Source organism: Apostichopus japonicus, chromosome 19, assembly GCF_037975245.1.
Source record: "Apostichopus japonicus isolate 1M-3 chromosome 19, ASM3797524v1, whole genome shotgun sequence".
Taxonomy (NCBI): domain Eukaryota; kingdom Metazoa; phylum Echinodermata; class Holothuroidea; order Aspidochirotida; family Stichopodidae; genus Apostichopus; species Apostichopus japonicus.
In genome coordinates, this window is record NC_092579.1 from 23,179,215 (window position 1) to 23,194,698 (window position 15,484).

The following is a 15,484-nucleotide window of genomic DNA, read 5'->3' on the forward strand; positions in this document are numbered from 1 at the left end:
CTATATATATATATATATATTTCTATATATATATATATATATATATTTCTATATATATATATATATATATTTCTATAAATATATCTATGTAAGTATACATACATATACATACATCTCACATTGTTGAATCAATAAAATGAAGTGAAGCATATTAAATTAATGTAAGAATAATAAAATTTGTTAAACTTAATGGAGATAAATGCCCAAGCCAACACAGACATGAATTAAGGTCTGAGTAAGCAAAACTCCTAATATAATAAGCAAAATCCACTATATCATACATACATACACGACATAGGGAGAGTAAAATATTTAAAACAGTTGCAAGATAGAAAATGGATGGCTCCAAAAAACACCTACACACAAAGAATGATTTTCAAGTTGAACTTGACGCATTTGAATACTGCTGAGCACTCTACTCAAAGTGACAGAAAAATACTTAGAATGGTACAAGGAGCAACTGAATTTCAAACCTTCACAAACAACAGTCGTACTGGTTCTACAACGCAAGTCGAGACTTTCCAACTATAAAAGCCGAATGGTTTGATTCCTTTGTTCTACGGATGACATTTTTATCTTTTTAAAATTCTGTCTGCCTAATAAATCTGTAGATTTCTTTGAGGTAATTGCTAATGACTGTCACATCCTCTCCATCTTTCTGGCAAAGAACATTAATAAGAAGGGAAAAAAATAAAATCTATTCTTGTACATTAAAAATAACAATACTAAACGATTGAGTGAAAATGAGTAAGTGACATATACAGCAAGAACATATAATACCATTTGTACAAACATCACAGTTTGCTGCACAGTTCTATCTTGCATTGCATTGGTTTTAAAAACAAGATCATTGCCGTAACAATGTAAACATATTGTCTAAATTATTGGGGGGATGGGGGGGGGTTGATATGGCATCTAATGTTGCATTAGGGTCATCAAATAATTTTTCTAATTATTGATGACTTCCGCCAATGTTTTTTACAAATTTCTCACATTTTTTTTTACAAATTAACAATGTAAGTGGTATTTGTCTCAATTACCCCCCTCCCCCCCCTGCCCCCACAAACAGCTATTAATGAACTTAATCAAATTGTACATACATTGAATGAAATCGTAGGTGACAAAACAAAGATATTCCCTATAATTTCAGACTTACAAGGTAGCTTTAATCTCTGTCTGCTGATAAAGGTCAGGGGCACAGGCAGAGGTCGATAACCATGTATTATAGCATTGAATACAGTTCCTATCTATCTATTTACCATATATTATTTCTTATTTATCCTTCAATTCCAACAAATATATACATCTTGTTTATGAGTTCTGGACAGAGACACAGCTCTAACCTCCCATCCGTCTTGGCGCTGTTTTTGCTCTTCCCTCATCGCAGGTACCTCCATATCGTTGCACATGTAACGACCGAGATGGCTGCCACAGTGGCGATGGTGGCGTATCTCGATAAGGGAGAGCCGCACTGGGGGTTGGACTCACCCTTGGGGTCCTCCTTGCCGATTAAAGCTTCTATTGTACTATCTCGGAGACCTTTCAAAAATTGCATAAAACCTTTCGGAGGGAAAAGAGAGAAGAAAAATTCAAAGACAAGAAGAGGGCCATTTCAGAAATGTACATTAGCATTTAAGAGGATGTGTGCTTTAGATGAAGTCTAGCGGGTTTAAGTGTGGGGACCTGCCAAACAACCATTATGTTAATTACTGGCTATTATTTGGGCTATATGATATTACAGTACCATCTCTATGACGCATGTCGTTATTTTTTCAAAGCTATCAAGCATCTTCAAATTGTATAAAAGAAACTTTTTTTGTGGTTTGACTGAGGAGATGAGAGAAAGACAGTAATTTTCTGCTGAAACAGGACGATAGAATATCTACAGATGACATACACAAAACATAGCATTCTTCACAAATAGTAAAAAGCGGAAAAAAAGAAACCTTGATGATCGACTTCCAAACATTCAGGGCATGACGCATTTAATGAATAACCATTTCAACCAAAATGGAACTGTTTTCTTAATTATTTGTTTTTCATGACGCGAGCAACTAAATTTGTCTCAATTTTACACATAAGCTTTCAAGCAGGAGATAAGCTAAGGAGATTTGTGTTCTCATTACTGCCTTGTCTCCATGTTTCAAGGCTAGGAAGCTTTGAGGATAAATATATATATATATATATATATATAACATACCTGTGCCACCTGTTCCAACCAGCCCCTTGCCCTGCCCTTTGGAACTTTTACTGGCTGGTACAACAATGAACCTACAGAGAGAGGGAAGACAGTATTGTTACGTGTTTACATATTTATAAACATTCACCAAACAATAAACAGTAATTAACTTTTAGACTTTGTTTTGACTGAGAATTCCAAACAGACTAATCAATATCACATCACCTTTGACAATGCAAATCCTATCATGGGTGGTCCAGCCAATTTTTTTCTTTTTTTGGTAGTCACTAAAACTTAGTCACAGAATTATAACAAACTATATAGGGAACAAGTTGTTTAGCATACTCTGCTCGCTTACATTTTTAATATTTTAATAACATTTCTTATACATTGCTACTTTGATAGTAAACTGAATATCAAGCAATACATACTTGCCTCCCACCTGAACCTTAAAACAATGACTTGAAAACATGCAATATAACTTTCTCATGCCGATCAAATGGATGTCTTAATCTCCTTACCGAGTTACGATTTGAAGATGTGTATTTCGGAATGATTGGACAGCCTCTAGACATCTGTTATAAGCTGCTAGTACCTCAGAATCTCTCTTATTCAGGACTGTTGGAAGGAACAGATAAGATGTCTAAAGTTAGGTAAGTGCTTTCATCTATAATATATTCATTTAGGAATAAGTTGCTCCCATCTTGGTCTTGCTCTGATGGTGTTACATGATGGGATTACCTTATTTGCATACAAAATATGAACTTTGATTAGCTATTGCTATGGTCATTTGAAACAACAAAGCTCTCTCCTAATGTCAAAATTATTGGCAGAACTGATCCACATGGCGTCGAGAACAAACTAAGCTTGTTTCATTGAAGTGTCTTTACTTTCCCTTCTATGCCTTCCCCCAACAATTCTAAATACACCCCCTCCCCCCCAAAAAATATAAGTAACAAAACGAAATCGCAGCCAATGGGCAGAATATAAATACAAAAATAAATAGCCCTGTGAGAATTGGATTCCATTTTCAATGACAACCCCCCCCTCCCCTTGCCCCCCAAGAAACCTCTCTTCTCCCATTACCTAAGATGTCTCCAGGTTTTTTTGTGAATATTGCTTGCCAAGTGTGATAAACTTGCAATGAAATAAGTCATAAAATGCAAAATACTGCTTTTACAAAAAAACAAAAAAACATGAAATAACGGCCCTGAGAGACATGAAATTCCATAAATCAATGTGAGAGTCTTCACACTACTGACCATAATCCCGTATGGAAGGTCCTTTGCCTACTGCGGCTATGAATTCAACATGCTTAGGTGGCATGTACTTCTTAAAATCATCCAGAAGCTCATCTATTAATAAAAACAAAAGAAATATTAAATATTATAAATAAAAAAAAGAGGAAAATTCTGCCTTTATTTGGGAATAAGTGGGAATTAGTAGCCTTGAATCCCTTGTATGTTAATTGCTTGCAGAGATACTGTTTGATGTAATACACTACATGAGGTGACAGATTATTGCAGACCACCTAGTGTATGTCATGTACACAGTGACCTTGTTAAGCACCTGGTTTAATACATTATTTGCAGTATAACTTTCTCAACATGAAATACAACAAAGGATGCACTAACGTGTAATCTTTACAGGAATTAATGTCACAGCTGGGGTTTTATGTATCTTTTTATGAACAGCTGTTACTTTTCATAAGCAAAAATCAGCAGTACAAGCCTAAAACTTATAAATTTTTTTACTCTGAATGTAACTTAATAATAATAATAAATAATAATTTATTTTGTAAAGCGTAAAATCCACAAAAGTGCTCTAAAACGCTATGAACAGCAAATAAAGAAATATAAAAATATGACACAAAATATGTAGTAAAAAATGCAGAATTAAATACAATATAAATGAGTATGAAAAAATAAAAAGCATGCACGTTTGAGTATTGCACATGAAAGGAATTTAAAATACACAGTTTAAATATTGCAAAAATGCTGTCTAAAAAGGAAGGTTTTCAGCTTTGATTTAAAGGTCGTTAGACTAGAAACAGTTCTAAGTTCAGCTGGCAGCTCGTTCCAGAGGCGTGGCCCAGCCACGCAAAAAGCTCTGTTCCCATAGCTGTTTGTCTTGGTGATCGGAACCTCCAGACGACTATGACCAGAAGAACGTAGGGCTCTTGTTGGCTGATAAAGACGGATCAGATCTTGCAGGTATGGAGGTGCCATGTTGTTCTGGCACTTGAACACAAGAAGAAGGACTTTGAATCTAATCCGCTGTGATACTGGCAGCCAATGAAGTTCATGCAATATTGGGGTAATATGACTAGATGTTTTTGTTAGTGTAACGATCCTTGCTGCTATGTTTTGAAGCCTTTGCAGTCGTTTTATTTGTTTAACTGGTAGTCCACATAAAAGTGCATTGCAATAATCCAGTTTAGATGTTATGAAAGCATGGATTAACTGCTCTGTGGCTTCTCTGGTGAGGTATTTTCGTATTCTTCCGATGTTGTAGAGATGGTACTGAGCAGACCGACACACAGATGTTATATGGTCTTCCATAGAGGCATGCTTGTCCATTATGACACCGATGCTCTTTGCCACATCACTAGGCTCCACCTGATGGTCACCAATAATGAGGCTTGGACACTCTATCTTTCTGGCCAGATGCTTTGATGATATTAGAAGCACCTCAGTCTTTGAGTCATTCATTTTCAGGCATTTGTGTGACATCCATTGCCGAACTGAGGTTATGCACTTCTCTAGACGGTGCACAGTGATAGTAATGTCATTGGGATGGAACATAAGATAGAGACTCGAGTCGTCTGCATAGAAGTGATAGTCCATGTCCTGTGAGCGAAGTAGCTGACCCAGTGAAGACGTGTATACCGTGAAGAGCACAGGCCCCAGGACCGAACCCTGGGGCACGCCACATTCTAACGTCTGAGGGTCAGAAGAATCCTTTCCCAGGCACACAATCTGTTGGCGATCACTGAGGTATGATGTCATCCACTTTAAGGCGGTACTTTTAACACCAAGGTCACTGAGTGTAGTAAGAAGCTGGAGGTGGTCAACCGTATCAAAAGCGGCCGAAAGGTCTAACAGAACCATCAGGCACGCTTTCTGACCTCCAAGAGCTACCATCACATCATTCTGAATGCGCACGAGGGCAGTCTCGGTGCTGTGGTGTTTCCTATATGCAGATTGATGAGTCTCCTGTAGACCATTGTGTTCAAGATAGGATGTAAGACGGGATGACACAACTTTTTCTAGAATCTTTGAAACAAATGGAAGGTTTGACACTGGCCTATAATTTGAGAGAACGGTAGGATCCAGCGAGGGTTTCTTGATGAGTGGCGTCACATGGGCGAGCTTGAAAGCGGATGGTACATGCCAGCTTTGTATATATCAAGGCTAAAGGGGGTTGGCATTGTCTACCCCTACTGTGGTGATTTACATGCAGTACTGTGCGACAACATTTCTCGCTAAGAAGACACAGGTGATGGAGGTTTTAGATTCTACCTAACAAATAACTTGACTAAAAGCTGGTAGAACAGAAAAAAAACGAAAAACCCCCAAAACTGCAACCAGCTAAGGGTAGTAAGTTTTACAGCTCTGCATTTGGTATCTAAAGCAACTTCCCACATTCAGGCCAGTAACAGTCTCACTACATGTCTTTAGTTAAGGAATGGAAGAATGAATTGACTGATTCTCACCTTCAGTCTTCTGATGGGATATACCCAATGCAGCATCCAGGGCTGGAAGGGTGGAGCTGTCTGCGGCAGTCCCTCCTGAGAACTAACCATGCAGAGAGGAGGATTGAAATCAGAGTTATGACAATCATTAAATTCACAATGGTGAAGATGATGGTTATGATTATGGTGAAGATGGAAATGATGATGGTGATGATGATGATGATAGTGATGATGATGATGATGAATGATGATGATGATGATGATGATGATGATGATGATGATGATGATGATGAAGATGGTGATTGTGATGGTGATGGTGGTGATGATGATGATGATGATGATGATGATGATGATGATGATGATGATGATGATGATGATGATGATGATGATGATGATGATGATGATGATGATGATGATGATGATGATGATGATGATGATGATGATGATGATGGAAACGATGATGATGATGATGGAAACGATGATGATGATGATGGAAACGATGATGATGATGATGATGATGATGATGATGATGATGATGATGATGACGATGATGATGATGATGATGACGATGATGATGATGATGATGATGATGATGATGATGATGATGATGATGACGATGATGATGAATGATGATGATGATGAATGATGATGATGATGATGATGATGGTGACGATGACGATGACGATGATAATAATGATGATGATGTCGATGATGATTACAATGACATAGGTGACAACTACAGGTAAACTTTGCTTGAATTCACATCGGAATTCATGAATTTCATTAAATAAATAATGTCGTCACATACGTCATAACCACTTTGACATGTTATAGTTCAAGTCTCCAGCTCTCACCGAGAATGGTTCATCTCTGACACCTTCATAGATTAAACCCTTCAGTCCCTTCTCCTGGAATGCAGGGGCATTCCATCTGCAAATCATAGGAAAGAAGCATTAATTGAAGGTAAGACAATAACTTGCTACAGGAAGCAAGTACTAGTAGTAGTGTCTTACATGATGAGGGTGGGGCGGGGAGTGACCAAAATCATCCAAATGCTGCCTTTTTTTAACAATAAAAACACATACCAAAGCTCATTTGAGACTTAAAAGGGTTACATTTAACCATTCTTTGCAGATGTGTTTAAGATTTCCAATAAAACTATGGAATCAATTCAATTTTGATTTGATTAATACCTCCATGGTTTGACCAAAATTTCATATCAAGAACTTTTTTACCAAAAATACAAATTAGATCACTGATAAAACAGAATATGAGCAGTTATGAGTTGAAAACTGACAAGGAAAGTATTTAAAAAAAACTTTGATGCTCCCAATAAATTAGTAGCGATAAAGAATGGTTAAAAATCATCCTGTGGAAGTTGAATACATTAATTTTCTCCTCTTCTGTTTTAAAAATAAATATCCAAAACTGACTTGTACTCACCCAGCTATGAACGGCCTAATTACATTGTAGAATATATGAGGCCTTAGTCCGTCTAGAGAATAAAAGCAAAAAAAGAAAACAAAAAATTACAATTCGTAGTTTAAATCTTTTTCTTCTCCTTGCCCTTAGCTGATGCTTTCCTCACATCAAGAGGCCCAGTGTTTGTGAAAGTGGGGGGTGGGGGGGGGTGGGGGTACTTAACCCTCCCCTCCCCCACAGTGCATGTGGCAATACAACCAAAACAGATGAACATTCTTCAACATTGCTTTAAAAGTTGCAAAATATAGCACCATTTTTGCATCGAAGCACAAAAATGCTCAAAGGGAGCGGCACCCATCCCTTGGTTTAGATATCTTCTTATCCCCCACCCCTCCCCAGAACTGTTTGCTTAATAGTTTCATGTTATCTTAGACATGATCGTTTTCTAAAGATTCCTACATTCCTATCGATATCTCGTACTGGTGTGAACCAGCAATAACTTGTACATCCATCTTATTATGACTGTGAACCTTACTCATCAACATCAAGGCATAAAAAACAAAGGATATAAAATACAAAGGAGAATGTTTTTTGAATACAAGACATTTCCTGTACATATGTCCTTCACAAAACAAGAACATTTCCTGCCGATATTTGCGCATGAATGCGAGGATTAGGCGGAAGGAGGTAAAACGTGTCATCGCAAGAATTCAACATGCAAATTATTCCCTTGCAATATTTTAATATACCAGAGTGAGCATATAATTATTACTTCACCCATTCTCTCTTACACCCCTCTCCTTGGCCACCCACCTCCTTAAATAAAGCGTGTGATATTCGCAGGCTGATTTTTTTTCCCCTTTCATAGAGAGACATGACTGATAGCTTGTACACTATTTACCTCCTATTCTTTTGAGCTGTTTAACCATCATCAGTATAGAACTTTCCATCTTTTTCAATGATGCCTCTAGTTGGGAGTCATTCTTGTGGTAAACTGCCTATGAAAGAAATCAAAGGAAAGAGATTATAAGATGTTGTTATCATCTGTCCTTCTTTGATTTTCCTCAAAAACAACATTTTCTCAACAACATTCTCAAAAAAAAAAAAAAATGGGTACTTAGTACACTTAAAGCCTCATTATGCTATTATGCATTCCTATGTAAAACACCAGGTAACCAATCTTTAATCTTGCAAAAAGGCCAAACTGATTATTTACGAAACAATAGAACCAGAAAGAGACCGTTCTAGGCCATCCGGATTGAATGCATAAGTGAGGCACTTATTAAATCCACCATTCAAGATTCACATTACAAAATTAACATGAAAATCTGTCCTAAAAAGAGGTTCCCTATAATGGTTAAGCAGAAAAATTGGATTTGGACTGGGAGGGTGGTAGGGGTTCGTTATCTTTTCCTATGAGACTTTGACAAGATTTATTACCTCTTGGGCATCGACGATGGCATAGAGGGCAGGAGCACATGCCTTCTCAACCGCTAATGAAGTCATGAAGAACCAAACCTCGTCCTCCCCTCCCATAAGTGTCACATTTGTGGTCAAATTTCTGTTGATTAGAGACATAAACAGATGTAAAGGTTATGAAGGGGAAAAAAAAATAACCGCCCAAAAAATTAAATATCTGCAAGGCTGGAAAGTTTATCTACATGGTATATTATGAAGGGTTGTGTGTATGCGTGTGTGTGCGTGTGTGCCCATGTGGGTGTGTGTATTTATATTCCAAAGTGTTATTGCACTGCAAAAAAACAACAAAATGTATGGCAATGAGATTCTCCTTCCATTGACAATACGATTGCGACTTATTCCCAAATTGATCGCGTCGACAAAACATCTGGTGAGATTTTGTAGGTCGAATGCAGAAACCTTGAGATTGTCTAGAATTAGCAATGTGGTATTGTAATCACCATCCAAAGAAAGGTGAAGAGGAGTACAAACAGAAATCCAGCTATTTTGCATGAAACTGACCAATGAACAAGCTGCTTGAATCCTTAACAGCCTAACTGAGCTGACATCACAGGAGTTTTTTGGAGTAAATTGGTCCCAGATTGTGGCAAAATTAAGCAAAACTTTGAATGAAAACAAATCTTTGGATATGAAAAAAATTGTTGATACACCATTTCCATTTTCAGTGGAGAGACAATTAATGTTCCAGGATGTCAGTAGCAAGACAATTCAGAGAATGGAGACTAAAAAGTTAAAAGACAATAGGCCTTAAAATCTGGAAATTGGCTTCATGGTACAAGAATGGATCAATGAGATTGGGAGATTGGCGATGACAACAGCACCGACAAGGACAATAATGATTTTGGGTGGAAGTGTTATAGAAAAGACATCTGCTTCATACTCAAGTTGGAATGGCTTCTGAGGGTCTCTAAGCCTCCAGTTCACTAGAACACTGTTGAACTGGTTGTAACTGGCAGGAATTTGAAGATGTTGGCTAGTCGCATGGAATGGAACTGCAAGGCATTTGGGTAAAATCTGCAGGTAGATATAGAAAGTGACTTTCAGTCAAATAGTAATTATTTTGATAACAATAACAATAATAATATAATAATAATACAGTTCTTATAAAGCGCAACACACAAAAAAAGTCTTGATGCGCTAAGAGAGAAACTTTTGAGATAGAAACTTTGACTCAAATAGAAAAACAATGGCAGTTTCCTTCTCACCAAACGTGTTAAATCACAACACACATTTCATTACAGTGTAGCTATTAACCATAACCAAGTTACTAATTTTTTTTCCCCCCTTCAAAATAAATACTACCATCCTAGTACAGATGTGCTGCCCAGCTGTAACCGGGACACCGACGATATTGTCACAGATGTCGCCTTTAACGAGTGATGATGATGTATAACAGTAACAGAACATGCGGGTAGCTTTGTGCGGACTTTAATACCTCTGGAATTCCTTCTTCTCCATCTTGCCACACGTAGCCTTGAGAGATGTACGCCAGGAACAAGTGTGCTGCTTCCCATTCTGCTTTGCTCTTCAGTTTATTGTGGTCCAAGAGTGGCAGCTTGTTTGGAGGACGAGAAAAAACATATTTTTGTTATTTTGCTAGAAATGAAAGGTACTGGTTGAATTACAATATTACAATCATAGTTGAGGAAAATTCTCCTTTAGAAGATGAATTTGTTTCACTATTCTACTATTCAGGAGAGAATTGATGAGCTATAAAGAAATATTTTCTTCTGTAAAAGTCAAGTGTGTGACCAAAATTGGTGCATGTCAGTTGGTCATAATACAATATAGTCTTACAAAATTAATGTCAATAAAAACGTTAAGTTCAGATTGAATTTGACCTGAGTTATCTGATTCAATAGAGATCGGTGAAATGCATAACATTTATGTTCCTTTAAACAAACAGTTTCAAAGACAACACCTTTCTTGTCTCAATAACAAAATCCATCACATATTCTGAAGATAGTAGGAACAATATTTAACAGTGCTACATTGAATTATTTAACACTATGATAAGTTCAGTTGCTGATATGCACCAGTGGCTAAGTTACAATATTATTTTATACTGGTAGAGTACACGGGACTTAAGGTATTTGCTTGGTTGATGTTAATAGGCATAGTAAACTTACTTGAATTAATTAACACTATTATAAAATCAGTTGCTGATATGCGCCAGTGGCTAAGTTACAATATTATTTTATACTGGTAGAGTACACGGGACTTAAGGTATTTGCTTGGTTGATGTTAATAGGCATAGTAAACTTACTTGAATTAATTAACACTATTATAAAATCAGTTGCTGATATGCGCCAGTGGCTAAGTTATAATATTATTTTATACTGGTAAAGTACATGGGACTTTAGGTATTTGCTTGGTTGATGTTAATAAGCATAGTAAACTTACTTGAATTAATTAACACTGTTATAAAATTAGTTGCTGATATGTGCCAGTGGCTAAGTGATAATATTGTATACTGGTAGATTACATGAAACTTTAGGTGTTTGCTTGGTTGATGTTAATAGGCATAGTAAACTTACTTGAATTAATTAACACTATTATAAAATCAGTTGCTGATATGCGCCAGTGGCTAAGTTATAATATTATTTTATACTGGTAAAGTACATGGGACTTTAGGTATTTGCTTGGTTGATGTTAATAAGCATAGTAAACTTACTTGAATTAATTAACACTGTTATAAAATTAGTTGCTGATATGTGCCAGTGGCTAAGTGATAATATTGTATACTGGTAGATTACATGAAACTTTAGGTGTTTGCTTGGTTGATGTTAATAGGCATAGTAAACATATTGGACATACTGAAGAACTAAAGAAAGAAGATACTAAAGAAGGATTTCTTCAACTTTGATATGTTCAAACTGAAACCAGATATATATTGCAGCATTTCAGGGAGTGTTTTTGTTTAATAATTTTTATGTTAGATCAGAAAATACTGGCTGGATTTTTGTATCCTGTGAATAGAGAAACAAGAGACAGAGTAGGAGATTAACCAATTGAAATTGTTTGCTTACCTTATGGACTTCATCCCTTAGCTTCTTTTCATCGATCAATTGCTTGAGTTGATGAGCAATGTCAGTCCATGGTTTGAAATACTCTGGAAGTTCACTCTAATTTAAATAACAAAACAAAACTAAAGCAATCATTCTTCAATACAAAATGAAAGCATACATTGAAAGTTTAATAAAAAACTCCCCCTCCCCAACAAATATGAAAAAGAGAAAAAAAAGTAAAAAAAGAGTAGATATTGTGGGAAAGGATAAATGAGCCTGTTGAAACAAAGTGCTCAAAATATGTAATGGTAGTTCTTACATTTAAAAAATAAGATATGTCAAAAAAACCCACAAAGTAGAATATATGTTATTACAGTTAACAATTCTATGTTAATAAAAATGCAGTTTGAAACTGCCATTGAATGACATAATAACATATGCTATGTACAGTATGTACTATACAACAAAATTAAATTATTCAAAGCCTGGCTTGGTATATATTTAACAAACTTGATACATGTCTCTCAAGTCTGAATTTATGCCCAAATTTAAAAAAAAAAAATTTCTGTGCATATGAAAAAAATGTTGAAATTCAATATTCTTGATAATACTCAATTCTTTATTCAGCAGGTTTAGTCATGACACTATCGGGCATAACCAATGGTAACTTTATGTTTTAATATTAATATTTAAGATCTGCTTTATTGGCTCCAAAAGTACCAACCAATGGGTATTCAGCAGCAAAACCAAATTCTTCTGAGATATCAAAACGTGTCTTGAGAGATTCCACATCGCTGAAGGAAGTCATGATTGAAACATATACAGACTCCCTTGTGAACTTATGAAAGGACTGGGAGGTATGGGCTAGAATAAAAGAAACACTGAAAAGAAAGCAAAAATTTGATAGTTTGAAAAGTAGTTAGCACAGAAAGAGGTTTGCAAAATGTTTCATTTTCTTCCATTTTTGGAGCAAGCAAATAAGTTGAAATTGCTGTTTTAAGGTTGGTTGATTCATTGTTGTATTGAACAAGTTTCCTTGTCAGATTTGTATCTTGGAAGTAGGCCTAATTAATTTTGTACCTTATCTGGCATTTGATGTTCTGTAGATGATCTAAACATCGGTGGTGAACTTACAGGTTTAGAATTTCACAATATTAGTCACTAGCTGAAAACTGCCTGTGCTTAAAAACTCCACTGGCTGAATTAAAATTCCCAATGGCATTTTCTTGAATTAATACAACAAAAACATTAAATTAGCAGCACTGGCAGAAAAATGCAAGGGCATTTTTGTTCTACTAGCAAACGGTGAAATCCACTGGCATTAATCCAATTAATAGCCTGAATTTCGAGGCCTGAACATAATATTGTAACTTAACAACAGAAACATTAATGTCTGACTTCAGCACTCTATTCAGGCTAGGTTAGACGGAGTAGACCTAGGCTAGGCTTACAAAGTTCTAGTAACTTGGCAGTGTCCATGCTACTCGACCTAACACTAACAACTGTGCAAAGTTTTTTCGGATTGAAACTGAACTCCTGACATACTTTAAAATAATGCAGTTATCATAGACATTCCCCCAGAGGTTGGCTAAATTTGTCTTGATTTTCACACCTACACTTCCAGACTCGGCACAATTAAGGTATAAAATCAGACATCCAGTGTTGGCTCCTTCCTTGGGCACCTCTTCAACATGATTTGGCAATTCTACTCCCTCCTTTCTGGTCAGCAGCTGCATTGGAAACAGTAAACAGGTTCACGAACGTCTTTTGACACAAAAAAAGTTTCCTTCGTTGTATTATTCAATTTATTACCTATTTTCTCTCGTAAAGGTATGTCTCTAATCGTTATCTAATTTGAAGTTAACTTTCCTCAATAGTTGCATGTTTAAAATGATTGGAATTATTAGACAAGAGAGTGAGTAATTGACTTCGTTTTCGCGTAACTAGGATAAAAGTGATGTTTGAACTGTTTCTATATATGAAGGTTTGTATTGGGTTATGTTGTAATAAGTTTGGTATTTTTTTATTTTTTTTTTATTTTAACATTAAACTGGGTAAACTCAAATAGCTTAAAGCTAATCTCCCGAGGCCCTGACATAAATGGTATAAGATTATAACGTACCAGAACCCAGAGTCATTTTAAAAGTAAGGCTAGTTTAACCTTAAGTAGCAAGTTATTCCACTAGCCTAGGCCTACAGACTACAGTAGCATGGACACTTCAAAGTTCGGACACCTAAGCCTGAAAACACCCCAAAACTATATCTTCTGGTATAAATCACCTGAAATATATACTTGATATGGTTGGAAAAGGGTGTTATATTACGATACACGGCCAAACTTTCTTTCCTGCAAAATGTTTTCACGTTGTATTCCAAGAAGATTCTTCGTGATTGTGTAACTGGTATTTCTTTGCTAGAGCATTGCCGAAGTTCGGATACCCAACCCACAGTGTGGCGCTGGTGATAAAATTGGTGGCGTAGTTGCTCTTTCAGCAATTATTACAGACTTCATAGATCTCCGTCATTTTATTGACAAATATGTAAGTACTTACTTGCACACAGGTCATTTTGGAGAGAAAATAACTGTAGCTTTATAGTTTTTCGTGAAATTGGCTGTTGCAATAGGTTGTCATGGTGAAATCGTGTATTTCTTAGGGGTGTCCGAACTTCGCAGTGTTCCGAACTTCGCAATACTGACTATACATGTAATATGCAACTTTGTGTGAGCTAACGTATCAAAAATCCTGAGAATTTTATAAATCCACCCAGACGCACCTGTAACAGAAGGACATGGCCTGGAAAATCTGGATGTATGGTTAAGTTATGTTGCCTAGGCCTAGCCTATTTGCATACTACTGAGCGCTTTTGCAAGAATATGTACATTTGAATGCATGTGACCAAAATTCTACTGAATTAGCAGGTTTATCAACACTTTCCTGGAAAAGCATGTTGCATAAGGTGTACTATGATCAAAATTGTTGCCCACACAGATTTCATCAACTAATGTTAGAGTGGGGTTAAGAAGTACACTAGCCCTCGTATTAACATTTAATGAAGTTAATCAAGTCAAGGTGCAGACTGACAAAGGATGCTGCCATGTGTTTTGATTCCCATATCACATTCAGAACTTTGCGAAATCTTTTTAGCATCTACCATGATATAGCTGCTTCCTATAATAGTTTGCATGCTATAATATTAAGTATTCAACAAACCCTTGTTTACTTTCCTTCCCCAGGATTTGTTCAAAGTGTCAGGAACAACTTTCAACATTCATTGTGATTTAGCAATCTTTTTGGCTCAAGTAGTAATTCTGCCTTCACTTTACTAGTAGCCTAATCCTTTGAAGCCTACTTTGACTATTATGTTCGTACTTGATAGCCGCACCTCTAATTAATACAATTGATCTCTTTCGTTAAGTCTAACAAAGATGTCGACTCTGGATGAGGCTAGAAGAACAAACAAGAGGCAAAGGAAGTTTGCAGGCAAACCAAGGAAAATTGTCAGTGGGAAACCAGTCGCTAAGGTTAGACCTGTGGCTCACAGGTCAGAGGTTCTTATGGATGACCAAGTGAGTAACGTGGGATCAGGTTTGTAGCACAAGTAACTGTGATTTGCAATAACCCCCCTTAGCATCTTGAATAATTGTAGAATAGACCACATCCAGACTTTGCACATGAAGGTGTGTTCCAAGGAGGGGATGGG

The 15,484-nt window shown here is 36.4% G+C and overlaps 2 protein-coding genes across 4 annotated transcripts in view; one reads left to right on the forward strand and one right to left on the reverse strand.

Annotated features, from left to right (window-relative positions):
- Positions 1-86: 86 nt before the first annotated feature.
- On the reverse strand, positions 87-13,533 carry LOC139959467 (indoleamine 2,3-dioxygenase 2-like). 2 transcript variants are annotated; one of them, XM_071957125.1, is made up of 14 exons: positions 13,328-13,533; positions 12,507-12,663; positions 11,804-11,899; positions 10,210-10,329; positions 9,655-9,788; positions 8,736-8,856; positions 8,197-8,293; positions 7,317-7,368; positions 6,728-6,803; positions 5,895-5,976; positions 3,442-3,534; positions 2,701-2,797; positions 2,201-2,271; positions 87-1,560 (listed from the first exon to the last, which is right to left on the reverse strand). In XM_071957125.1, exons 1-14 carry the CDS (start codon positions 13,516-13,518, stop codon positions 1,379-1,381), a joined length of 1,569 nt encoding a protein of 522 aa, XP_071813226.1. In that variant the 5' UTR covers positions 13,519-13,533; the 3' UTR covers positions 87-1,378. The 2 variants fall into 2 exon arrangements, with proteins under 2 accessions (XP_071813226.1, XP_071813227.1); XM_071957126.1 differs by having other exon boundaries at positions 88-1,560; positions 13,395-13,410.
- The window catches only part of LOC139959465 (uncharacterized), a 58,639-nt gene continuing 56,658 nt past the window's right edge, over positions 13,504-15,484 (forward strand). For both annotated transcript variants that reach the window (XM_071957122.1, XM_071957123.1), the window contains exons 1-2: positions 13,504-13,612; positions 15,200-15,350. In XM_071957122.1, coding sequence (XP_071813223.1) covers positions 15,210-15,350 — 141 coding nt within the window. In that variant the 5' untranslated portion in view covers positions 13,504-13,612; positions 15,200-15,209. The remainder of the gene's footprint in view (positions 13,613-15,199; positions 15,351-15,484) is intronic.

Excerpts from the sequence above, each read along its gene's own strand:
- LOC139959467 (XM_071957125.1), bottom strand. The coding sequence starts at position 13,518 with ATGCAGCTGCTGACCAGAAAGGAGGGAGTAGAATTGCCAAATCATGTT. Across the intron at positions 9,789-10,209 it reads GAGAAGAAGGAATTCCAGAG|ATTTTACCCAAATGCCTTGC; the intron begins GTATTAAAGTCC and ends ATCTACCTGCAG. Across the intron at positions 2,272-2,700 it reads CATCTTCAAATCGTAACTCG|GTTCATTGTTGTACCAGCCA; the intron begins GTAAGGAGATTA and ends CTCTCTCTGTAG.